We start from the raw sequence: 27,660 nt of genomic DNA, 5'->3' as shown, positions 1-27,660 counted from the left end.
TTTGTGTGTTGTGGGGCTGGTCTTTTGATGCCTTTCACAGATAAGCAGATACTTATGGGAAAGCAGGAATTTCACAAATTCCATTAAAACAGGATAGCTTGAGGTCATAAAGATCAATACACAACAACTCCAGATGAAGTGCTTTTGCATGATTTAAAATGAATAAATTCTTTATGAGCATTCATTTTAATATTAGTCACAGAAATTATTAAAAATGCAAAGCCTTTAAAGCTATTTTCATCAGTGTTGCTTAATCAAATCAGTATTTTTTTTTTGCAACTCTGTCTTTATCTTGAAAAGGAAAAAAATGCAAGGAAAATTCAATGTGTAGCTGTTGCCATGGATTTTATGTAGAAATGAATTGTATACTATATTGTATGCTACATTGATGTATGCTACATTGATTACTGCCAGCACAAAACCCTTGATAATTCGGACAAGATGGAAATCATACCATGTTAACATTTCTTATGACTTCAGTTCTTTTCCTCAGACAATTTTAATGAAACCTGATAGTTTGGAGCTTTATCTTTCTCATTATTCCTTTTTCTGAAGAATTGGCTTGTTTTTGCAGGAGAAGCTTAATGTCAACAATATGGGGCATCAGGTGATAATATTTGACTTTTCTGTCATAAGAGGACTGTGGGAAACTCGAGTTAAGAAGAACAAAGAACGTCAGAGGAAGGAGAAAGAAAGATTAGAACAAAGTGCATTGGAGAAGTAAGACAACTTTTGTGTTATTAATTTTAACCAAATCTGTTCTTATTATCCACTAACATTGCCATATACTAAATATAATAAATAGAAAGATTTGTAACAAATATGATAAATATACTAAAAAATAATTGTTGATTATTAAAATTTAGGGGTTTGGGTTTGATTTCAATGACATCTTACTTCCTTTCCTCACATGATAGTTAGAGAAATGCAGCACAAACAATACTTATGTTTCATTAGTTTCTGCTCTTTCCTATGCAGACCATGATATATTAATGATACATTTTATTGTTTACCATAGACATAAATTGAAGAGAAAAATAACATATATTTTTGTACCTTTCTCTTTTAATATACTGCATAAAAGTAGGGATTATAGAATTAGTGAACATATGCTCACAGGTTTCAGTACTAAGAAATACTTTAAGTATTTTATTGTGTTGAGAGAAGAAAGAAAAGGAGTTAAAGAAGTGGACATATTCAATTGCTTCTGAATAGGTAATATCAAAGAGAATAAGAATTATTAAGTTATTTTTTCTTGGGGTATTAAAGAAGGCTTTGATTATAATGCTTACACCCAATGATAATTTTATTGCTTTTATTATACTGAATTTATATTTTCTTTAAACAATGTTTTGTTTCCCATAAGACACAGTTAAATATTAAACTGCATTAGAAAGTTTGAAAACATAGGATTTATCAATTTCCTCCCTCTGAGAAGAGAAAAAAATAGAAATCATGTTCTGTTTTAAAAATAAAACGCACAGGGTAAGACAGTGCCCTTGTTTAAGAACACAATAGCATTCAACCTTTGCATGGTGTTTCAGCACTCTCAGGACACCCTCACTAGTAGATTCTCACTGCCAGGGCAGCTGCACTGGCAACAGAGCTGCTGGTCTAGGAGGAGATCAGGATAACACAGAGTCTGACCATCCTTTCTGTGGGACCTTTCACTTCAACACAGCCACCTCTACCAAAGCTTACAATAAAAACTGTAATCCTAACAAAAACAGAAGAAAAAAAAAGAAAAAAAGAAGTTCTTCCTTCAGGTTGAATTCTCTAGCAAGGATAAGCATTCATTTTGGTGTGAGCTGTGTCCTGGTTTCAAGTAGGATAGTTTGTTTTCTTCTTAGTAACTGCTACAGTGCTGTGTTTTGGATTTAGTATGAGAATAATTTTGATAACACACTGCTGTTTGGATTGTTGCTAAGTAGTGCTTATGCTAAGCCAAGGACTTTCTAGTGTTTCATTCTCTGCTAGTGAAGGGCTGAACAAAGAGCTGGCAGGGAGCACAGCCAGGACAGCTGACCTGAACGTGATATTCCATACCATAGAACTTTATTCTTACTATGTAAATTGGTGGAATTGGCCAGAAGTGAGTGATTTTGTTTCTCAGAGATCAACTAGGAGTGTGTCAGCAGGTCGTGAGCAGTTGTATTTGACATAATTTATTTATCTTGGGTTTTCTTTCTCTCTTTTCATTATTATTATTGCGATGAATATTAATATTGTTATCATATTTTACTTTGTTTCTATTATTAAACTATTCTTAACTCAATGCTGAAGTGTTACTTTTTTATCCTGATTCTTCTGCCCATGCAGATGCTGGGGGGGCTGGGGAGTAAATGTCTGTGTGGTACTTGGTTGCCATTTGGGCTTAAACCATGACAGCTGAGAGATGGATGTTTGCTGTTTCCCTTATGGTAGAAAGCACAAGTGAAAGGACTTGGGATTCAGCTTGATCAAACCTTATGTCTGTCCTAATGTGGACAACATGTCAACATTCCCCTGCCACTTTCTTTTTTTGGTTTTGGTTTTCTGTGGTGCAGAAGATAACTTTTGAGTTCACTAGTACAAAAGAAAATGATGCATGGTAAATTTTCTCTGTAAGAGGGAATAAGGGCAGCCTTATGTCCTCTGAGGTAGCTAATTTGAGCTCCCATGGCTTTTGTCAGTTAAGAATATGTTAGGAATAAGTTCTTACAGTGACTTGTCTTTTCCATGAAACCAATGCATTCTCCCTGTTTTTTTCTGCCTGTGGTTAATTATTTTAGACACACTTCTATCTGAAAGAGTGGGGCTTCACCGCTTTTTCTGCATTTTTTCCATGAATGAAGTCCAAATTAATTCTCTTATCTTCCCGTACCACTCAAAGATAGGAAATTGGAGATATAATGCACAGAAATATGAGTTCCCAGGTGCACTTGCTGCATGTGCAAAGGATCTTTTTCTTCCTTTAAATAATTGCAATTTGTGTATTGTACTTTGTTTAGTTGTGTGTCTTCGTGTACTCAGATTGCTTTCCAGTTAGTTCTACTTGTAGAGCTCCTGGAAAAAAAAAGGAGGAAATACATTAGACTTTGTCTCCTAAGTATGAATGATCAGTATTTCATCCACTGAAGCAAATGGCAAAGTTCATGCTCATTCTCATGGTGCAGGCCTTATAGAATGGTCAAAGCTGATAGGATAATGGTCAAATTAATAAGAATATTAGTAATAATATGCCAAATTCAGTTAAAAGAAAATCCTCTTAGTTTTATGATGTGTGCAGTGACCATTGGCATTTAGGTCCTAAATGTCAGCTCACAAGTTATTTCTTTCGTGCTTTTCAGTGGTCTCAAATGTTGGACCAAAAATATGAGAACACTTTGCTGATATTTAGCTTGAAAGTATAGATAAAATTGTATTTCTAATTAAATAATACAAATAATGTGTCCATATATAAATACATTTCATTATTTTATGGAGTTCTACATTGATTAAATTCAGGTATCATACCCAGGGATTAAAATTTTACTGTTAGGTAGGTCCACTGAAATCAATGCAAGTTTATACTGTGCCACAGTAAGAAAGTATTTTTGATCCAAAATGATTATTCCCAAAAGCTATTTAGAGAGGGAACTTTCCTGAAATGAAGACTACATTCTAGCATTTAAGGCTCTAGATATTAACTTTTGTCAGAAGTCAGAGTGAATTCTTAAGTAGTGTTGAAATTAATAGAGTTTCTCTGCAAATACACTAATGCAACAGAGTTTGGAATCTTGCCTTTGGGGCTGGTGTGGTTTTTTTAGTGGTTTGTTTTTTCAACATTTTTCCTCAAAGAGATTATAATTTGCTAATGCCTTTGAGATTGTGCAGTTCCTTTATATGCTGTGTTACTATGTAAAATGACCTGATAATATGCAGTGAAATGTAATATGTATTATTGAGGACAAACTCCCAGTCAGCCTCTAGGGAGTTCTGTTTGCCTTGGGGCAAGGTAATTTAGTTCATGTAGCCTCATTAAACTGTAACTTGTAAGATAATTTCTGACTGAAGATTTTCTTCAGAGGAAAATCCCACAAATGAATGAAAAGCTTCAGCTGAGCATTAATAGTGAGGTCTTGTAAAGATTTGTTAGCAAGGTAGATGTTAAGCAACTGGACAGTGAAAGCCAATTCTGGACAACCAACTACTGAGAATACTGGCCTTCTGAGGTACTGGGATCAGGTAAATTTTCTTTATGGATTTAATTCAGTCCTCTGTTTCCTCTTTGTTTTTGTGGGACTGTGAAAGTGTGGCAGTTTAAAGAACACACATAAACCAACGACTGAATATAAAAGAAAAAGAAATGGAACAGTTTTGGGTAGGCTTATTTTCATTTTATTTCATCTTCTTGATCCTGTCAGACAAGTCCATTTGAAATCTCCCATAGGATATGAACCACAAACTGATAAAAAAGTGTGCACTGTCCTGAGATTTCCTATATGTTTATGAAAGTGCATATTATAGAAAGAAGCATGTATTTATAGCACTGTTTTATATTTAATCTTCTAGATTTTTGTAGTGGTGATCTTTTGTTAAAGCCATCTTTTATTGCTCCCCAAAATCCTGAATGCTGTCACATGACCTTGATGTGATATGATGATTTTCCTCATTGAGATTTCTTTTTTACTTGTTTTCTTTTTTATTTTTTCTTTTTTCTTTTTTTAGGGAAAAAGAATGAATGTTTACAGTTAGGTTTTTTTTTTTTTTTTTTGAGGGATGGCAACATGTTTGTCATTTGGTGAGAAGTAGGTAAGATAAATCTGAACGCTAACAAATTAAACATCTCTGTGAGGAAATGCCAGAGCTGTTTTTCCCAGATTAGCTATCTAAATCTTTGCTGTGAAATGGCACAGCCTTCTCTGTCCACCAACAAACATGCAGCAAAAATAAAAGTTTGTTCAGCTACCTCTTCCGCTGTCTCTTCAAAAATTTCTTCTCAAAGTCTGGCTATGTGCATATAAGTCAATGTGCATGTATTATTTTTTGAGTTATATACTTCTTGAATATTAAAAATAAAAAGCAACAAGAAAACTACATTTTGCTGGCAGACTGACTTTTTTTCCCCCTGAGAGTTTACAAGTTTAATTAAAAATATTTGTCTCTATCACTCTGCCAAACTTCAGTGTTATAACTCTATTTGCACCTTAACTAAGATTTCATTTGTTATGTTTATCTTTATTCTCCTACTCAATACCCAATGCAGAACTTTTTCCAAGCTAGTCTAAAACTGGAGCTGGCAGTCTCTTGGCCGCAAACACAAATTACAGTTAACAGTTTTGGTTTCGATTTTCAGCACTAATAAAAATACTGTGTTATTTGCCTTTGTTTGTAGGCACTTGTGCTTACAGACCATGTGTCTAAAGTAATGCACAGCAGTGCATTGTAAGACAAAAGCTGATGTTCAGCCACAATCTTTTAAATTGCATGGAAGAGCCTGGCAGTGATACTGAAATTGAATCAATCCAATTGAATTTGAAGCAAATGTTTCTCATCCATCAGGAATATTATTCTGGGCTGAGCTCCAGTTCTACTGTGATGGTCTTCTAAAAATTCCATAGGATTATTTAATGATCCAGTGCAGCTAGTGACTCTGATTTAAACATTGCTCAGGAGTTCTGAACTGGTGTCACCATGTAGTGTCCCAGTCAATTCTTGTGCTCTGGCTTAGAGGAAAGAGTGCCATCTAACGAAACTTCCTTTCCTTACCTAGGAATCACAGCTTTCCTCCAAGGGCTTCTAATCAGACCTTGAGCAGAGTATACCTGCTGAAGGAAGAGCAATTGAAAGAAACCCAGTTGTTCCTCACTTGCTTTGATGGCTCTGAAATCCCTACCCACGCACACTTTTCCAAACTGGTTGCTCCTTTGAAGGGTCCAATCACTGGATTTATTGTAGAGTAATTCCTTGCATCAGGTTGATTAGATTCATTATTTTGATGGAGAAAATAAAATTTCAAGAAGGGAACTACCATGTCCTTGAAAAGAAATATGCATAATAATGATGAAAAATATATGCCATGAATCTTTCTTCTGAAGGTACACTCCAATAGTGAAGTAGCATTTGGGAAATGATTACCTGAAGAGGAACACAGCACTAACCAAAATGAAAATACTTGAATCTTCTATTTCCCTGTTGATCTTGTTTCATAACTGTAACGTATTGTCCTGAAAGCTTACCGTAAAAAGGCAATATATTGGAAAATAACTTGCCAGAGTAAAATTCCTCTATACCACATACATCTGCCTTAGTGACAGGTGTGCTTTTGTGTTACAGATATATAGGTATGAAACTTAATATTCCTTTTCTTTTTTTTTTTTTTTTTTTGACAAACATAAGCAGCATGAAACCAGCCTTTTTTAAAATTAGGGGAACTATTTGTATGATTGAAGAGGAAATACTATAATAGTTAGCTGAGTTGGAACGTTACATCTCATCTGGGCCCTTTGTCCAAGAAAAATATTTCTCATGTTCATAATCCCACCTAAATTAGGCTTGACTTTACTGCCTTTATTTTTCTTACTATTGAAAATAATTGTGTTTTTTTTTAATCTGACTTTAACTGTTTGATCAAGGCCTAGAGGAAGATGAAAATATTTTATTGTTAAATAGTATTAAAAGGACATAAACTTCAGGAGAGCTGAGGTTTTTTAACTTATTTGTCATATGTGGAAATGTGTTTCTGGAATATTAGGAGTCTTTAAAGTGCCAAGACCAAATATTACTTCTTAAATGTATATTAGTAATTGAAAGATTATTTTATTTATGTGAATACCTCTTTTCTTTTTGCCTCAATGGTTTAGATGCCTTTTCTTTTAGATATCTTTCCTAAAGATTCATGTAATAGCCTCCTGATATGACAAAAATGGTGAAAATTCTGTATAATTTGAGGATTGTCACTAAATGAAGATTTTAAAAGGTCTTTATTTTCATAATGATCCCTTTAAAAGTACCATCATCTCAATTTTTTGACAATGACAGAGCAGAATGACAGCCATGTAGCCAAATAGATCCCTTTGGTTTGGTCTCAACTGAACTTGCAAATTTACAGCTTTGTCATCTTTTCTTCATGATACACACTGGCTTGATATAATTTGCAACTCCAGGCCAGTAAGGCTCATAGTGATTAATTTGGGTAGTATGTAACTTGAGGGTAAAGCCAGGTGTTGTAAATTATTAGACTCTTTGCCCATGGGAAATATAATGTTTTCATTCTGAGATGTACTGTACAAAATTATGCACTTTTGTTGCTCCATTATTAATTCACCTTCCATCTGTTCTGAATGTGCTTGTATATGATACCTGCATTCTTTAAAAGCCTAACAGAGCATGTTACCATAACTTAATGTATGAGTAAAGAGAAAATTTGACACAGGATTTCCATATCAGTGTGCAATATACATATGAGTTCCCTAGTAGATTTAATTTTTAACCCCTGTCTTTCTTCTGAGGTAAATCACTGACTGATTTGCTTAACAACTATTTTTGTTGTATGTATTTTGACTAGCAATGACCTCCTGACTTTTGTGTTTTATACAGGTTATCAGCAGAGTGTCAGAGGGCAGTTTGTTTTTTCTGCTTTAATGTAACTCCCTTCTTACCATTTTTTAAATTCCTTGTTTTGAGAGAGTAAAATTTTAGACCTGAGCCCTCTATTCTGGTGTTCCTGGGGTCTACCTGACAGAGCCAGTGCTTATGTGTAGTGATGCAGCTTACTTTTTATTCGGTTAGACTTTTTGACCTCTTATTTCTGTTGTTTAGGTTTCTAACATTCTTAGAATTTATACTGTCAGGAACGAGTCAGTCATTTTTTGGGCTTGAAAGAAGCGTGAACACAAACTCCCCCATTTTGTATTGCACTTTGTGCAATTTTTTTCAGTGCACAAAAGTATGCACTGAGTGAAATATTTATTGCTTTGGTAGAAAATGAAGGAATTCCATGGAAATGAGAGGGTAGTAATGCAGAATTAAGCTTCAGAGAAGGACAGAAAACTCTGTCTGGAAGATTGGAGAATGTCAGAAAGAGCAGAACAGCAGTGGTAAGTAAAATCTGGAATATTTTAGAAAAAAAGAATTCTACTTGTTTGATCCTATGATCCTTATGGCTCCTGCCTCTTATTTGTTCAGATAATTTTCCTTTCTTTCTTGAAATTCAGTTAACACCTTCCCCATACCACTTCACTTCCTAGCCGTACAGAGCTTTTATATCTATATAGCTATACTCACTGGTACACAAGTTTTGGAACAAAATATGAGTAGGTGTTTTGGGATTGTTTATTTTTCCGTATAGTATATGGAACTATTGTTTGGTAGCTTTTCCTAGCAACCTCTTGCAATTACAATATCCAGACTCAGTTGTGTTGATAGTTTCTGCAGTACAAATGACAGATTGTTAAAATCAACACTAAAAATTGAATTTGCTCATGTGTCAAAGCGTCTGAAAGGTTTTTGAACTATCATGTCTGCTGGTATGGAAAACTCTATCATCTCAGCACTTGCAGACTGCAGCTGGTGGGGGTACCCTTAGTAGGGCTGCTTAGTGATACCAGATATTTGGATCTTTCTCCCTCAGAAAATTTAGAAATATTAGCCACAACTTGGTGACATATCACAGTGTGGGCTAAGGAGCTGTATCTGCTTTAACCTATTTTCTTGTTTTTGTTGTATTAAGTAAACTCAGACAATATTTGTCGAGATATTGTGAATAGTTGGTGAACTGTGCTAACACCTTGACTGTGCTAACATCTTGACTGTGCTAACACCTTTAGTTCACTCTAGGGACTCCCTGGGCTGAATGTTCTTCTGTCTGTCCAGTCTATTTTTTCTTAACTCACTTATATATCACAGCTTGCTGTGGTATGAAACATTCCACAATGCAGTAGACACTCAGAGAAACTAGGAGATTTATTTCAAATATATTTTAGTATTCTCACACCTCCCCTACTGATACTTTTTAACACCAGGAGTTCTTCCAGATGTTGACTTGTGAAGTACATCTTGATCTCTCTAATGAAAACTGAAGCCAAGAGTGAATAACATTTCTGCAGCTATCAATAACTTCTATAACTATTCCTTTATTGCTCCTTTCATATTTTGAGAAGTTATTCCCATCATCTTTGTGGAGCTTCCTTCATCTGATATGCTACAAATCGTTTTCCTACTCATTTGTATACCTGTGGTAACTTCATTTGCTTTTTTGGTGTTTATCAGAGCTCATGTTTCTTTCTAATTTTTTTCATTTGAAGGTAAATACAATTTTATCTTTTAAAAAATATTTCTGTAATTTTTGAAATAAGGGACAAAGAGAGCCTTACTCTCTTTTCATTAGAATGCGCTTAGTCCGAGTTTGTCCTGTCTTCCTATAGTCTGTCAACACTTTATCCAGTGAGCTACCTTTTAACCAACGTCACTGTTAATTCACCTCTTGAAATATTTGTAGAAGGTGCTTTTCTGTGCTTTCCCTTTATAAAGATGTGCATTGCAGTCATTGTTACAGAAGGGGCTTTCTGCAGTTCTCTTATGTTCCATGTGTAGAGTGCTGCTCCTTGAAACTCTCCTCTGGTGGTCCCTCAGGATTGCTTCTCTGATAAATGGTTATATGTATTTTCCAAAAGTGTAGCAAGTGCCTGCAGTGTGTCCCTGTGCTCTGTGTCTTTGCCATTGCTGTGCTGTCTGCTTCCAAGTCTCTCTAAAATCCCCTGAGATTTCTGTAAGTGCCACAATGTATACAACTGTCTCAATGCCTTTCTATCTAGGCATGCAGTTTTGCTCTCTAAAGACTTTTGGAAAGCATTAAGTCATCTATGACTTTTAATCTGTGCTACTATATTTCCATAAGAGTGCTCTACATTGTGGCTTCATATCTTGTTATGGGTGTCCAAAAATAATTTATTTCAACAAGATTTTGGGACAAGCTTCTTTCACCTAAGTTTGCAATGGGTTTCTTGCATGTGACTTAAAACCAGACATTCTGGTTTTAATCCTGACAAATCTGGCAGTCTTTTATGATGGAACCATGGCATTGGTGGATAGGGGCAAAGAAATTGACATCATCTACCTGGACTTATGCAAAATGTTCAATGCTGTCTCGCATGTCATGTTTGACTCCAAATAGGGGGTCATGGATCTGAGGGATAGACCCTCTGGTGGATTAAGTCCTGGCTGGATGGCCGCATGCAAAGTGTTGTGGCCAGTGGATCAATGACCAAGTGGAGACCAGTAATGAGTGGTGTCCCTTAGGAGTCAGTGTGGGGCCAAGGCTGCTCAGTATCTCTGCTTTGGCAACATGGACAGTGGGATTGAAGGCACCCTGAGCAAATTCACTGACAACACCAAGCTGTGCGCTGCAGTCATGCTGGAGGGAAGGGATGCCACCCAGAGGGACCTTGACAGGCTTGAAAGGTGGATTTGTGCAAAACTCATGAATTTCAGGAAAGTGAAATGCAAGGTGCTACACCTGGGTTGAGGTGATCCCAGACATATTACAGGCTGAGCATGGAATTGATTGAGAGCAGTCCTGAGAAGACTTGCAGGTGATATTTGAGAAAAAACTAAACATGAGCCAGCAATGTGTGTTTACAGTCCAGAAAGCAACTGCCTCCTGAGCATCAAAAGCAGGTCAAGGGAGGTGATTCCATTCCTCTGCTCTGCTCTTGTGAGACTCCACATCCAGCTCTGGAGCCCCCAAAATAAAGACAATATGGACTTGTTTGAGAAAGTCCAGAGGAGGCCATGAAATTGATAAGAGGACTGGAGCACCTCCCTTGTGAAGACAGGCTGAGAAAGTTTGGGTGGTTCAGCCTGGAGAAGAGAAAGTTACTTGGAGATCTCATAGCAACCTTTTATTATCTGAAGAGGGGCTACAAGGAAGCCAGAGAGTCTCTCTGTCAGGGACTGTAGTGACAAGACAAGGGAGAATGCCTGCAAACTGAAAGAGAGTAGGTTTAGACTAGATATTAGGAAGAAATTCTTATACTGAGAGGGTGATGAGGCACTGAAACAAGTTGCTCAGAGAAGCTATGGATGCCCCATCCCTGGAAGTGTTAAAGGTTCGTTTGGGGCAGAGGGGAGAACTTGAGCAACCTGGTCTAGTGGAAGGTGTCCCTGCCCGTGACAGTGGGGTTGAAACTGGATGATCTTCAGCATCCCTTCCAACCCAAATAATTCTATTATTTCACGATTCTGTTTCATGTGACTTTTTTTTTTTTTTTTTTTTTTTTTTTTTTTACATCCTAGCATTGTAGAGAAGAACCCCATGATTAAGTGGTAATATGTGTAAAGATTTTGTTACTTCCTATTTGAAATTTATAAATTTGCACGTGTTTCTCTTTCTGGGACATAATGCATTTACTTTCTCTAGGGCTACTTTATCCTGAACTTTGTGTCCTCCTTAAGCTCTCAGTTTTCTTCAATCCTTTAGATTAAAGTTTCTGTCAGAGGATGGAGATGGCATAAATGAGTCTTATGTACCACAGGATATAGAATTCAAAATGTGAGGTCAGATTTATGATACAAGGGACCCTGCAGAGTCTTGTTTTGGTGTAAGAAAGGCTTGTTTTTGTTAATCAACCAGTTCTTTAATTGACTAAACTGAAATAAATCTCTCCTAACTAAAAGCATGAACTCTTGACAATGCTTAATTATACCAAATTGAATTTGGTATAATTTGCACCTGAAGTTATGAAGAAAAGTTTGCCATGGAGGTGATGTAGAAGCTACACTGAAACTGAATCTGGAATCAGTTGGCATGTGATAACTTTGACCTTTACCTTCTAAGAAGATAGGTAAAAATTAAAATATATCATGGTGTAAAAATTAAAATATATCATTATACTTGATCCAGAAAGGGCAGGGAAAAAAGGCACTTCATATCTTTTTCCCCCAAAGAAAATGTTTTCCTATATCACCAGGAACTTGATTTTGTTTATGCATGTAATTTGTTCTGTGAGAATATATTTCCTATCCTATCAAAATAAAGGGTATAATTTTTGCTCTTTTCTGTAAGAGTTTGCTCAGTCTCCACTTTTCTGTTATTCTCTGGGCCTCACTGTTTTATAGTCAGTGAATGAAATCCTAATCACTTGAAATCTATACATAAGTCTAGAAAATCTTAGCGTAACTCCAGGAAATGCATATTTTCTTAGTATATGTATATAAAAAATAGCCAATACATTAGATGAATAATTATATTTAATTAAGTACTTCTGCAAACACAGATTAAGCTTTAGAACTTACCTGCCATATTTTTTTTACATGAGCATTTTTTGGCACTATTTCAGGATAAAACAGGAATGGAATTTTATACTAGAGTGCCGTAAGAAAGGTATTCCTCAATCAAAATACCTCAAGAATGGCTTTGTAGACATCAATGAGAAGAACCTGGACACCCATGGAAAGAATCCTCAGCTCAAGAAGAGTCATGCCTTGTCAGATGGAGTAAATAAAGAACAAAACAAGTTTATTTTTCAGCTTTCTGGAGAGCAGTGGACGGTAAATCTAATGGAAAATATGTTTCTGTTGCTGAAGAGTTTGAGTTTCTTAGACTTATATTTTAATCTCACCCTTTTTATGGCAAATATGAAATTGATGCTTTTACACAGTGTTAGAAGTGACCAAAAGTATTTTCTACCTCAGCCTGAACTAGTGGTTTAGTTTTCAGGTATGAGTATTTTAAATTCTCTGCTGATACATGTAATTCATCCCCCTCAAAAATTTTGGTATGGGCAATAATATTGCAATAAGTTCTCTTTCTCTAAAATTCCCCAGTGCACGAAGAGACATGAAAATAATATTTGTTGGCTTATTGCCATCTTCTACTAATCAGAGATCTGTGTTATTGCTCTAATGGTGTGATAATACTTTCTCAAGCTCTGCTCAGTTTAAAACTAATATTAGCATCAATCCACAAGGGTCCTACTGAAAAAATGCCACATTTGAATTGCAGATATGTTTGATGTGAAATAGCAGTTTGCAGGTAAGATATGAATTAGTGCTGGTTTGAAATTTAGCAAGTGATGGGTTACAGCTAGTCTCAAGATTTCTGGAGTTGTAAAAGCTTTGATTGAACTGTATTTGGAGAAATGTTATTAATGATAAAGTGAAATTAAAACTTTGAATTTTTCATGTGGTATTATCATTCCAAAAAATAGAAGTCAAAACATTGATAAAGAAGCTAGAATTATTTTTTGATTGACCTGAAGTGTAACTTTATCCTAGAGTTGATCTTAAATCTCATGGTGGTTTCTTTTTCAGTTTTCATTTTTCTTTCTTGGTTTAATTTCCTTCTAAATAAACATACAATATTTGAAATTTCTGGGCTATAGAGAACCCTGATTCCCATTCAGCTCTACTAAGGAGTCTCTTTCCTCAGCTGATACCAATCACTGACCTGGTAGGACTGGTTGTTGGGGAGCTACCACACCTCTTCATTCAAGAACTTGGGATTTTGAATGTGATGTTTAAGATGTGTAGTTAAATACTGCATTCTTTTGGGCATTGTAAACCTTAGTTTACAGGTACTTTAGTTTAGAGGTACTTAAAGGAAAAAAAAAAAAACGAGAGAAAGAGATTACAGCTACTTAGACACTGATATAGTAGAACCTGCAAATATCCTTAATGTATCAGGGTATAGAGAGTTGCATAATTAGACTTCTCTGTTGTTTATTCCCTTTTGTCAAACCATTAAAATTTTGCTTTGGCATCATAAACTAGGCTTTACATTACGAAGCAAAATCAAACATGCATGTGTTCTTTTGTTTTCCAGAATATTTAATTTTAATTTGATGTTCTGAAAAACTCCATTTAAGAGAAATTGATGTACTGTTATGTATATTATGCCACCTTGAGCAGTACATTCCTAAATACCATGGGTTTTGATATCTTCTTATCAGATGCTCAGTGTGTCCATATAAAACAGCCCTCAAGTCTCATTGTCCAGCTCTAGCCTAGCTAAAGTGGGTTTCCTGTTTCAACAACAAACTTACATAGTTTAGATGTCTCCAGACAAAAATGCAGTAACAGCTGATTTATTTAGACCAGTGCTCTTTTAAAGTTGAAATGTCACTTTCTAACAGATGACAATTATTTTAAAATTGTGAAAACTCACTTGACAAAGTTCTGAAAGAAGTGTATATCCACTTAATGCAGAAACTTTTGTCTCTTATAGAAATCATACCACTAATTTTGCTTTTTAAAATCTGAACTGTTGTTTCTGAACCAAAGACAGAATCAGATACTATGGTCTTTTCTCCTATTACTTTCTCACAAAAAGAAAATATTCACATTTAAGCAAAATGAATTTTCAGACTATGAAACCAATGCTGCACGGTCTGGCAATCTGCACATGAATAAAATATGTGGACATATGACAGTTTTCTCAGAGAAGTCTGTATGTTATGTAGCTGGGAGCTGTGGTGTCAATTGTGGTTTAGGTTTTTTTAATTTGTTTTGCGCACAAATGCATCTATGAGTTGAAAGTTTCGGTGATTAAGCACTCAGGGAATTGGAGAAGTCAGAGCTGGGATTACCTGTGCAGATTTATGGGCACATAACAAGCTGGATTTGCTGTTGACTGGCCACTTACCATTGGCAGCAGCAAACAGCACAGTCCTGTAAAGTATCCATTTGGGGACCAGCTGCTAAATCTTCTATCTTCCTTTTACCTGATAAGTATTTCTATTATGTTTCCCCTTTTCTCCCATCAATGAAGCAGTAATATATCCTCTGGACAGTTGATAGCTAAATCTGAGTAGGTTGTTGGTGTGACTTAGAGGTTTAATTTTGAGAACAAGGCTTGCTTCTGAGCTATACCATTTCTTTTTATGGATGCTGGGAAGCTAAGTCACACAGAGGAGTAATCCCCAGCAGAGGGATGTGGCTTTAACATGCTTTTCATAGGTCTCCGTGTCAGAGTGCCCAGGCTGTCTAGATGGTAAAAATGCAGCCTGGTTGGAAAGAAGCTGCTGCTTTGTGCTCCATATTCATGTAGCATCTGGCTTACTGATACTGCATTGTTGAGTAGGAGGCTAAAAACGGAATTTGTAAAACATTCTATGATGGAATCATAAAATTTTTTAGGCTGGAGAAGACCCTTAGGTTCATTTAGGAAAACTATTAGCCTAGCAGTTGAGAGATGTAGTCATTGGCTTTGGTTATGCTGCAGCAAAAGCCCCATGATGCTATCTGGCACCTGGAGAACATGGTCTCTCCTTATCTCTGAGGATACCCTGCACAGCGAGTACTTGTGGATACATAACTATATTCACCCAGTCACAAGAGTTTGGGATAGCCTGGGTAAATATTTTGAAAATAATCTGGGTCATGCCTTTTTGAAAATAATGTCAGACCCTCTTCTGAGAACCTTAGTAAAGGTGAAAATCAGAGCAGATCACATCTTTTGAATTCCTAATAGGAATTCCTTCCTTTGAGACTTTGTGCCACTTTTTTCCCCACTTCTCAAATATTGTTTATATGATGTATTTTCGTTAGGTGGAGACCCATTGTTCCTTGTAAAGTAATTATTTTAACACATCTGAGAAAAGATAAAGCTCTTTGACATCAACAAAATAGTAAAGGAGAAAAGGGTAATGATTTTCTAATGATTAGCCTTTAACACTTTCTGGTATATTTTACTTTTAGTGTTCACGACTATGAACCTCCTTAAAGGCATGTATTTCTGTGAAGAAGATGAATAGAGTGAGTGATTTATGGATTTTAAGCCAAAGTGTGGCTTTAAATTATGACACAGTGTTAAAGTAGACAGGGGAGCATTGCAGTTTGTGCTTTTAACAAAGGTAGAGTAACAGTGAGATCAGTGAAAAGAGACCGGAAATAAGAAGAATCAAGTACAAATCAGGTTTCCTTAAAAGCAAGAATAACAGTCTTAAGCATGATACAGTTAGCACTGGTCATGCCTTGAAAGGGATAACTATAGAAATGAAAACAACCTTGATTCCAGGAAAACAAAAGGAGAAAATGTTAGATTGCAAGAGCGAATGACACACTACAGTGTTCTGTGTAGCTCACATGAAAGTAAAAAGCTCACACCAAAAAATACTAGGTTAGACAAGCAGGCACAAAGTAGTAGCTAAAGAGCCTTGAACTTAATTTTACAGTATATGAATTCTGAAAAATATGTTTTCTCTTTATGCAGATCCTTATTCAAGTCCCTCTGAATCTGAAAGAGATTTTGTAACTTGGGTTGTGGTTTAACCATGCCTGTATATGTAGTTAGCTTCAGCCTATGGGCAGTGGTTGATGACTACATTTATGACATAATCTTACCTGTCAAAGCTCCATCTGGCTGGGGCTGTTTGACAACAACCTTAAGGTTGAGGGATCCTTGTCTCCCTTTTACATATTGGACAAATATTTTAGGCTGGACACTAGGGAAAAGTTCTTCACAGAAGGAATGATTGGGCATTGGAACGGGTTGCCCAGAGAGTTTGTAGAACCACTGTCCCTGAAGGTGTTTAAGAAAAGAATGGAGGTGGCACTTGGTGCCACGGTTTGACGAGGTGGCGTTAGGGCATAGGCTGGACTCAATGATCTCAAAGGTCAGTGGAGTTTCAGCTAGTTAATTCTGTGATTCTGTGGTTCTGTGACTCAAGTGTCTACCTCCCATGGGTGTGCATTTCTGCCAGCTGGGAACAGTAACGAATCAGTATTTGCAGTTAGGTAAGGAAAAAGCATACCATAAAAAACTGTCTGGTCTCATAATCACAGAATCACAACCTGATATTGTGAATGAAATCGGACGGGTTTTCTCTTCTTTTTCTCTTTTAATAAAAAAGGGGCAGAATCCAGTTGTATTGCCCCAGCAGCGAGTCTGCCAATTCTTCTTCTGTTTGCAAAACATTTGGAACTTTGAAAGCATGACAGTGATATGTTGTGCCACAAGTAATTTCAGGTTTCCTAGATATGTTCCAGAAAAATAAAATTACTTATTTGGGAGTTTTACAGGGAAACACACTGTGAAATATATATATATATATATATGTATAGATGATGGACCTTTGAATTTTGTGTTTGAATTGGATGCCTAGGAAAAAAAAGCACAATTGATGCAACACTTGAGAACCTCTGTACACATAAACATGTATCTACTCAACTAAATGAGTTCTTCAGAGAAACAGCAGGTTTAGAACTAGAAACTGAGGCAAAAGAATGCCATGAATATTCATATGAATTTTTAAACTAAATCACTTTAACTCTGGTTTTCCCCTCTGAGTGTTTGCTTTCTGCTATTAATTAATGAATGTTTATTCTCTAGCGAAGCAGCGAATCAGTAAATATTTTTCACAAAACATTCAGGATAAGCAAATTTTTAAATGCTGTGATATCAATACTGGCAGAGGAAAGCTGATGATGCTCCTTAAATATAGAGTAGGACTGCTCTCAGCTATGCTATTTTTCCTAAGTAGAAGATTTGGATGCATACTTACTTTAAAAAACTTTAATGTCAGATGTGCAAGTAAGTGAGTGGTGGTAAAATTCTTTACTCATCAACCATGATTTTCTTGCATTTAATTTCCTCACAAAACAAGGCAGCAAATGACTATATTTGTAGTTATTCTCACAGTTTTATTGTCTAACATAATATGTATTTTCACAGAGAACAACAGAGAACAGACAATTTCCATTTGTTATTTCCAACTGTTTCTCACACTGATGTATTTATTTCCTCCAAAGGGTCAAAAAGCATTGCTGCATTGAATGGACAGAGAAAATCTCGCTTTCACTTATGCAAATTCCAGAGATTTCCCCAGAAATTTCCCCCTAGGAAAAAAAAAAACCCCAACCAAATGAAAAAAGACATTCCTGACTCAGTCATGACTACATTTATTATTAAAGGTGGTCTCATGACATCTATGTTTCATAGAATCATAAAATCAGTAAGGATTGAAAAGACATTTAAGTTCATTGATTCCATCCATTAACTGCCAGGTCCACCAACTAGCCAGTGACCCAAAATGCCTGGGGGATGTTTACCCTGGTGGCACTGCCGGGATGTAATCCCTCTTTGCTGCTGGGCTCCAGCCAGTCAGGAGCTGGAGTGCAAGAGGCATGGGAGAGGCTAAGGGCAGGGTCTCTGCTTGGCCCACAGAAGACGAGAAGGAGGGTTCTCCTGCTCTGCCTGTCAGTGTGGGCTTTGCCTGCTCTCCTCTTTCTCTCAAGAAGCAATAGGCACAAGTGAGGAGGGTTGGCAAATCATCATGTTTGATTGACATGGCCACAAAAAGCCCCCCACATTGCTCCCTTGAGACTGTGATGTCCCACCACAGACTTGTAAATGCTCATGGTTGAAAGGAATGACAAAAGCCAGAGGGTCCAAAAAAGCTCACAGAGTTTTATCAGTAAATTACTGTTACAATTTGATATTAACTTGCTCTGCCCAAATGAAGGTGCAAATGAGACCAAATACTGGTACAATAACACCAATTTTACTTTCTGTACCAAGCTTATTAAGAGAATGGGCAAAAAAGACTGAGGTGGGGAGGAGGCAGAGAGAGATAAAGTCATAGAGGAGATAGTACAAGCAGAAGATAGCCACCAGTAAGTGCATATTTAAAGTATATGCTGCAAATGTTATTAAGCCTTTCCTTACACCACCTTGCAACTTAAATTTTGATCGTGGTCATAGTCTTTGATCACACTCTTCATCCATGGTGGTAATGTGAAGATATCATACAGAGGGAGAAAATAAGAATGAAGCAGAAGAGACAACTCAATAAATCATGTATGAAACAATTGCCATTCCAATAATTTAGAAAATAAATCCAGTTAACACCGTCATTCCAAATTGCAGTAATCATGAGCCCCACCCTAAGGAGTTCTAATGATCAGAATGTAGACATCAACCAGGATGTCTACATGGGGCTCCAGCCATTAAACCAGCTGGTTTAGGCTTCATAGGTTGAAACAATTCTGCAATTTAGCCAGTTATCTCTTTCATCTTAGTTCATGCTTCCTTGATGGAAGTAGAGGCATAATGAATGGTTATATAACATTCTGTGTTGGCTAAACTTAGAATTCCATATACATCTTGTTCTTTAAGAAATTGATCTTGTAAAGCCTTTTTTGATACTTGTTGGACTTGCAATTTTAGTTCTCCAGAGGCATACTTTGTCCAATTGCTTGATGTATGCATTTGCCATGTTATGTTTTCTATTGCCCTTTGATGTAGTCTGATAACTATATAAGGTGTATCTTAAATCTCAGAGCTAATCCAAATGGTTCAAGACAGTTCCTCATCTTGCAAATCCAGGTGTCATTATAGTCCATAAATTATATTTAGGGACACTATGGGAGCAAAATAGTCTTTAACAGGCAGTGGGTAAGAGGAATTGCGCAAATACTGCCTGTTGGATATGGGTCCAGTGCATCTTGATTTCCAGGAACTGGGCCCAAAGTCAAGCCACAGGGTGAAAAAGTCCCAAATTAGGCCTGTGGGGTATGTGCTTGGGAGTCGTAACATCCCTCAGTGCTTTGTCAAGGGGTACCATATTGGGATAGAAGTGCAGAGATGACAGGCTGTGGGCAGAGCTTCTTAGGTGGCCCTCCTCCTTTTTTATTTGTGGCACAGTTACATGCTACACCGAGGTTAATGTCTCAGCAGGGACACAAACAGCACCTCCCTTCCCAAGATTTTTTCTCTGAAACAGGGCACTGAATTTTATCCTCTGGGATCTTTTAACACTACATCTTCAAGGCGCTCAATAATATAGTTTTGAATATTTCCCACTTTATCTGTCTGGACCCTTAATCAATACATCATCAATATATTATTATCCCCTCATCTACTGGAATTGTAGATTTTTTTTGGGCTAGGTTAAAATGTGCTAGCATGGAGGAGTCCTAGTCTCCCTGTGGTATTTGGTGAAAGTGTGTTATGGCCTTCCTGTATTATGACAATAACTCAGCAATATTAGGCACTGCTGCTGTTAAAGATGCAATATTAGCATTTAATTTTCAATAATTAATGGTCAATCCCTATTTTCTGTTTGGCTTTTTTACTGGCCAAACACAATAGTTACAAGAAGAGTGAGTGGAAACAATTATCTCCTTTATCCCCAAGTCTAATATCACATGAGAAATTCCCCCTGGACTTGACTGCAGGTACTTTTTATAAAGAGGTTTTCCTGCCCTAAAGGCAGGTATCTCACTTGCTGTGCAAATTTGTCATCATGAACAGTCCATTCTTTCAGACGTTTCTGGAAATGCATTTCTTGGAAGCTTTTGGGGGTTTTGGGTGGCCTTAATATCCCCCTACAGTCAAAGGCTGCATCTTGGCCTTGTTCACGTGCTTAGGTACAACAAGCAGGTTTGTCCTGGAAAAGTGCTGCTCTGCCTGGGCCAGCACAGCCTACTGTGTGGCTGTCTTCTCAAGAAGAACATCCTGTTCTTTCCCATGACATGTTATTACAAAAAATCCTTGGTTATTATCAACAAGTCTTGTCTTTTATTACCAAAATACTTGGCTGGATCCACAGCTATCCATCTGTATATTGTTGTTTGAGACATACACATTAGCCCCTTATCATCTGGGATTTTACAGGGATTCTGCACAGGCTTAGGACCAGCTGCCATCTCCAGAGGTCCACCTGATGCTGGCAGGGGGATGCTATAACTCTGGCTGTCTCGTGATGCAAGGGCACTGGAACAACTTGCACAGAGCACCGAGTGCCCTCCTGAAGAGGGAGGCCTGTTGCATGGGGACAGCTGTTGGTGCAGACGTGCGTGGGACATACTCAAATGACTTCCTATTGCATGCCAACAACTCTTCCTGCCAGAAAGTGGTTTTTTTGGAAGGGATTCTTTCCCTCATATCCCACATGTCATCGCCTTCAAAGTTGAAAAAACATTCTTCCTCCCAATCCATGTCTTCGTCCAAGTCAGACAGAAGATCCAGGTCATAAGAAGGCCTATAATGGACCCACCTTGGCACATCCAATTTGGTGCTTGTAGGTGCGTGCAGTTAACTGTCCCAGTGCTCTTCCTTTGCCTCATGTGGAAGGGGCATGGAAAAACTCTCTTCCTTAGTACTCCAATTTTTGTCTGTCCTGTCCTTTTCTTGGGACAGCTCGTGGCCTCTGCTATCTTCCCAGTATTTCTCCCTCTTAGCCAAGGCCTTGGTTGCTGCTGACAGGAGTGCCCCTGTTGCCAGTCCTCCTTGCTGCCTGCTGAGGACATGGGCTTCCATCAGGCTTGATGTGGAGGAGCTGGGACGTGACCAGTCGGGCCTGTGAATTGCAGATTCCTGTCTCTCTCTGTCTGCTGCGCTGGATGGTGCTGTCATCCTCATACCCCTCATTTCAGCCTTCTAGGGGGGCTCATAAAACAGGGTCCAAATTGGGCCCATTTCTCTATTTCTGAGAGAAAATTGGGCTGCTGAGGTAGGATGCTCCATTGTTAAAACCCCAGTACTCTGACCATGCCTGATGTGTGAGGGGCAGGGGAGGCTTCTCCTTTTCTAGCACTCCAACTTTGGTTTTCATTGTGTTCCACTTGAAACAGGTGTTGGAGGTTGTAGAGTTTCAAGCATTCCCTCTTCTCTACCAAGATCTTCTTGGTCTCTGGTACTTCCAGGACTGCCCCTGCTGCTGCCCCTGCCCATCGCCTGCTGAGGATGTGGGCTTCCAGAGGGCTTGGCGAGGAGCTGCAGGGGCTGTGTGCAGCAGTGCCCTGGCTCTCTGACTCTGCTGCTGTCACCGCCTTGATGAAGTCAGAAGCTGCTGCCTTGGATATCTCTTGAGCTTCAGTGGCGAGAGGCACACAGTGGTTGTCTGCCTGCAGTGCTGCCTATGGCTGCATGGGGCTCACCTGTGGGCAGGAGGAGAAAGATGAAGAGGAGGAGGAGGAGGAGTAGGAAGAGGAGTTGGTCGTCCCATCCCCCGAGCTGTTCACCCTGCGCCTCTTTGGCAATCTCTGCCACTGGGGCACCCAGGGGAGGTGCTACCTTCTGAAGGAAGTGTTCTCCTGGGATTGGACACTCCAGGTCTTAGTGCTCTTTAAGTAACCTCAGGGTCAGGGTGTGGCCCTGTGTAACAGTGGTCTCTAGGCACCATGAGACCCCTGCATCACAAAGGGCCCAGGAATGTGCTGCTATGGCAATGCACCATCCTGGGCAGCCAGTGACTGAGGGGTGATGTCCAGATGTCAGAAGGATAAACTAGTTGTTGATAGAATTGCCCGGTTAAGGTTTATGGCTTACCACCCAGCAATCCTTTCTATGCAAAACTGTAAATTAATCAAAGAATGCTTGTGTGCATTGGCCTTTCACACACTGGGTGAAAGAGAACACACAGTTGTTTTGGGACAACAGGGGGGACATGGGGACAGTGCCAGTGTTGTGCTGGGGACCTGCAGCAGAGAGTGCCTGGAACTAGCTTCACATTTATTTAGAAGAGTGGGAGATTTGGATCCAAAATTTTATTTTGGCCCATTACAGATAAAAGTATAGACCTGGAAAAGAAACCAAATTTAAACTTCGAGCTTTGATCACAGTTTTAGTTCAGGCTCAGGTCTAGCAGGTGAATTCTCTTCTAATTAGAGATATTATAATCAGCAACGGTTGTATGTTTGTTATTTATTTCCTTTTAAAACTTTTTTTCTCCTCCAAAAATCAAACAAGTTTGAGGTATTGTTTTGCTGTTAAAGGCAAAAGACTGGCTATCCTCCAAGTGTCAGTCTTCACGCAGCAATTTATCAGCAGGCTGCCAGCTTTAGCATGGCAGCAGAAGATTACAAAAGAACACAAGAGAATCAGAGAGTAAAACAAACATAAAGCTTGTGGAATTTCAGTTCCCATGCCTATCTAATTTGTAATGAAGCAAAATATCACATCAATTTATGTTTCAGCAACACAAACATAAATACATTTTAAAATGGAAAATATTGAAAAAATACACAGTAGCAAAGTATTTGCATTCTTGCATTTGCAAATTGTAAATATGATCACATGATAAAAAGAAATATTCACAAAAAAGGAAAGTAAGTTGGCAGTTGGTAGAAGAATGGAATCTACTTCCATTCTTTTGAAGTTGTGTTTAAATGCATTTCTGTTGCTGCACAGGAATATCTTGGGGCTCTAAACAAGTTTTAACGCAGACATGAAGAGTTAAAAAAAAGTGATGCATTAGTAATAAATATTTTTCATATTTTGGCTTAATTTTTCTAAAATGGTGAATGAGTTTGATCTTGCTCTGGTAGAGAGCCTTGTATGCTGCACTGTTTTCAATGTATCAAGGAGAATTTATTTCTTCTCCCTTCAGTGTGGGAGAAGAGTGTGGCTGTTGGCTTCCGAGGACAAAGGGCTGTATTTGCCACCAAAGAGCTGGAGATGGTGTGTTGTGACAATAAAGTGAAAAAACCCTTTAGGTCAATAGAAAAGCAGAGACTGACCTGCAGTGTGGAGAAATAGAGTGGAAAATAATGTCTGTTAATATAGACATCTTTTCTTCTCCAATATGTTTATGAATCTCTCTCTCTGAATCATGGTTTTTCCCTACAGAGATATCTATAACACTCCAGCTAAATACTATCTCCTCTGTGCTGAATTTTCCATTCTTTAGAGATAGGAAAGAGAATACTAATTGCATTTGCTGTGGTCCTCTGTTATTTTATTTTACTGCAGAAAAATGTGCAGCACTGAAGATGAGAAACAGTAACTAATTCCACAAAGGAGGAGAGGTTTCTCACTACCAGCCCTGAGGCATTTGAGGCATTTTATTTTTTAATTGTCATAAACTGATAAATACAGAAGATGGATCACAATGCAATACACACATACACCTAATCAGAAAGTGAAGTAAGAAATGAAATTGTCTTATCAAGTATGGAAGGGAAGTTAGCAAGCCAGAACAACAAAACATAGGCTTTATGTCTGCCTGCATAAATTTGAAAATAACTGAAATGAGAGGCCATAACAACCAAAAAATGGCTTCTGATCAACAGTCCAGAATATCTATAATTACAGTTAGATGTTTTAATTTAACTAAGAGTTAAGTAGCACTATTGCTAATACAGAAGTTCAGCACTATTAAAAATTTCAAATGCATAATTCTTACAAATGTCTTGGGAAAACTATGAAATCTAGAGAAAAAAAAAGAAGAGGGCAATATCATTTTTATAAAAACCAGTAATTCCTACTGTGCCATATTCTTCATGCACAGGAAACAAATCTGAAATTTATAAAAGAATCAAAGGCTGAAACACTCACATCTCTTCATACAGAGCAAAGTTAGTGGCAGAACCTCTTCCAGATTATTTATTCCACATGTTACTTGTGCACAGTATTATAAAAGCTAGGACAGACTGGTAAATTATGCAATGCTTAAGAAAGTGAGGGTTAAATGATCTGATCTTCAACTTTTGGAATTGATTTTTGTCTGTTTCAAGCTCAAATAATTTGGTGACAATTCAAACAAAGACATGTATATCTGAAGTGACTACCAATTAATTAAAGCAATTTTGTAAGAATGTAAAGCTTTATAAATTTAGGTTTCATTCATGTATTGAAGACTTTTGTTAAATAGAATAATCTGAAAATAACTCAGAAATTACAGGAAATTTCAAAATTATTTTGTATTTTGAAAGCAAAGGATTTTGCATGATTAAATAAAAATTACTTGCAAATGTGGACTGATTTAAAATTCAATTTTGTTTTTAAATTTTAAAATCAATTTCATTGTTTCTAAGGAAATCCTCTAAATTTTTTTAAACATTGCTACAGCATCTTAGGAAGTTAAACCAGGTGATATTTGTGTATAGTATCTGAAATGGTTTCTGTTCCCTCTTGGAAAACAAGTTTTGAAGCATTGGCAGGCTTTCAGAACAAAATCACACCTTTTTTTTTTTTTTTAGCCAACCCTATTTAGATATTCTCTATGCACTCTTCTGTTCTGTGCTGCATTTTACTACATCTTGATGTGTGAATTAAAGCACTGAAATGTGTTTTAAAGAAATCCTCCATCTGGAAAAAGGAGATAATGTGTGAGACACCAAACAGATTGAGTTCTTCAGATACGTTTCTGTTTTAGAGCAAATAATTGCATTAGGAGTTAAAAAAATGAATATGTGAAGACAGCTGCAGTGCTCCTTAATAGCAGACAGCTTCTGTAAGGCTTTGGCAAACTACTATTCTACATCAAGATAATTAAGGCAAAGTGCATTTTTCTCCTTGTTTGGAAACAGAGTAACAAAATTCTAAGTTCATGCTTTCTGTTTACCAGTTCTTATTTCATTTACAGGAACTCCCAGATTCTCTGAAAGAACAGATCTATCTGAAAGAATGGCATGTGTACAATACATTGATACAGACCATTCCAACCTACCTTGCACTATTTCAACATCTGAGAGTACTGGAATTGTCAAAAAATCAAATCAACCATCTTCCAGCAGAAATTGGTGAGTTGGTCCAAGATATTCAGGTATTTTATACTCATACCATTTAACTATATTGCAGGGAAATGAGCATCCATGGATATTCTTGTTAATTTACTGATAATTGTCTTCCTCATTTACACTGAACAGTTCCCACTACATTTTTATATCTCTCTAGCTTTAATTATACTTGTAAAATTGCACCGAAAGCTATGATTATGGTACGGGAAAAAGTTAGGACACTTTTGTTATCTAAGGCAGTTATTGCTTGTATTCAATAGATGGAGAGTTATTTCTGGGAACAGGTGGTGTCTTGTATTTCTTACAGATTAAGAAAAATAGAAATATTACAGAATTTTAAGCCTCAAACAAGATGAATTGAAACATAAGATTGCGGGAAAAAGGAACAAAAAATTAGAATCCTGCAAAAAATATACATTTTAATTTTTTTTTGAGAGTTCAATAATGATCTTAATTTATTAAAGACATATAGAGTAATTGATTCATAGAAAAATTTGAATTGGAAGGGACCTTAAAGGTCTTCTAGTTCCAACCCCATTGCCGTGGGCAGGGACACCTTTCATTAGACCAGGTTGGTCAGAGCCCCTTCCAACCTGGTCTTGAATGTTTCCAGGGATGTTGCTTCCACCACTTTTCTAGGCAACCTGTGCCAGTGCCTCAACACCCTTACAGTGAAAAATTTCTTTGTGATATCTAAACTAAATCTACTCAACCTGGTGTTATAAGTTTTAGAGAAACAAATTCTCAATGCTTAAATACTTTGGCCCTTGCCATTTTAAGCTACGTAACAATAATTTTAATGCTTGCCTCGCCTATGTTTTTAGGTCTTACAATAGAAAAGCTTGTTTGACAGATTATATTGGTATTGAGAGGGATTTACTATTCTTACAATGAAAAAATATAGCTGTAACAGGTGGCATATTTGAGAGCTGAAGAAACTGGGCCCATTTTGGGCTCACCACTGTCAAGCTCATGCACCCAGGTGTACTGATACCTCAGCCTTTAATTTGAAATACAGCAGTCCTAAGCTTTTCCCATGAGTGCCATTCCTTATGTACATTAAGAGAGAACAGTTTAATGACTAAAAACTTCATGTCTCTTGATATCAAAAGTTTAACTAAGAAAAAACAGGAAGAGGAGGAGCATCCTGAAACACAGAAATCTGAGCTAGAACTTTCTACTCTTTTAGTATTCTATCAGTCAAGTAACACTCATGCTTTTGATTTATTTACTAGGACTATATTTTAGAAAGAAAATTTTACATAGACATTGAGTTCTATTTTATAGCTTCAGCCTGGCATCTAAACACACTAACAGATAGTAAACAAGACACAAGCAGGACATAAGGAACATAAGATGAACACTAACTGTTTTATCTGCACTTCAACTGCAGAACTTATACAGGTCAGTGAGTTTAATGGACAAACGCCTTATAAGACATAGTTTGGAAGAAAGTGGAAATAGCATGGAAGAAAGGGGAAAGGCTGCTAGTTTCCTGCCAGATGCTACCCTAAACCATTAAACAGAGTGTTTTAAGGGGTTGTTGCTTAACCATCGAGGCAGGTAGAAGCAGGAAAATTTTTCTTTTTTTCTTATAATGTTATGCACTGTTAATGAAAATGATCCCTAAAAAAACCAAACCACTAATGCTATTAAAATCTCTTTCTACAATAAAGGCATGAACACAGATCTCAGAATCACAGAATTGTTAAGATTGAAAATGACCTTTAAGATCATTGTGGCCAACCATAAACCTATCCCCACTCTGTTCATCTCTAAACTGTGTACCTAAGTGACACATGCACACATTTTTTTTAGCATTTTCGAGGATGGTAATTTTACCCGTTATTTGGGTGGCCTGTTCCAATGCATGGCTAACTTTTCAGTGAAGAATTTTTCATCTAATATCCAATCTAGACATCCCCTTGAGCAACTTGAGGTAATTGCCTCTCATCCTTTCACTTCTCCCATGAGGGAGAATAGACTGACCCTCACTTTGCTACACCCTACTTTTCAGGCAGTTGTAGAGAGTTATAAGGTCATCTTGCTTTTCTCCAGGATAAACAATACCAGCTCCCTCAGCTGCTCCTCATAAAATTTGTGCTCCCCAGCTCTGTTGCCCTTCTCTGGACCCTGCATCACCTCAGTGTCTGGGGTTTGTGGATTAGAAATGGTATTCCCTAATTTAATATTCCCACAGAAGCACTCCAAACCATGTGTCACTCACTCATTCCTGTC

The 27,660-nt window shown here is 37.3% G+C and overlaps 1 protein-coding gene across 1 annotated transcript in view; it reads left to right on the top strand.

Moving 5' to 3' along the window:
- The first annotated feature begins 595 nt into the window (after window positions 1-595).
- Window positions 596-27,660, top strand: part of LRRC2 (leucine rich repeat containing 2) — a 66,275-nt gene continuing 39,210 nt past the window's right edge. The window contains exons 1-3 of the mRNA XM_066569612.1: window positions 596-720; window positions 12,300-12,510; window positions 25,269-25,425. Coding sequence (XP_066425709.1) covers window positions 596-720; window positions 12,300-12,510; window positions 25,269-25,425 — 493 coding nt within the window. The remainder of the gene's footprint in view (window positions 721-12,299; window positions 12,511-25,268; window positions 25,426-27,660) is intronic.

This window comes from Molothrus aeneus, chromosome Z (assembly GCF_037042795.1).
Source record: "Molothrus aeneus isolate 106 chromosome Z, BPBGC_Maene_1.0, whole genome shotgun sequence".
NCBI classification, from domain to species: Eukaryota; Metazoa; Chordata; class Aves; order Passeriformes; family Icteridae; genus Molothrus; species Molothrus aeneus.
The sequence above is the reverse complement of the archived record's forward strand: the minus strand, read 5'-3'. Positions and strand labels throughout refer to the sequence as shown.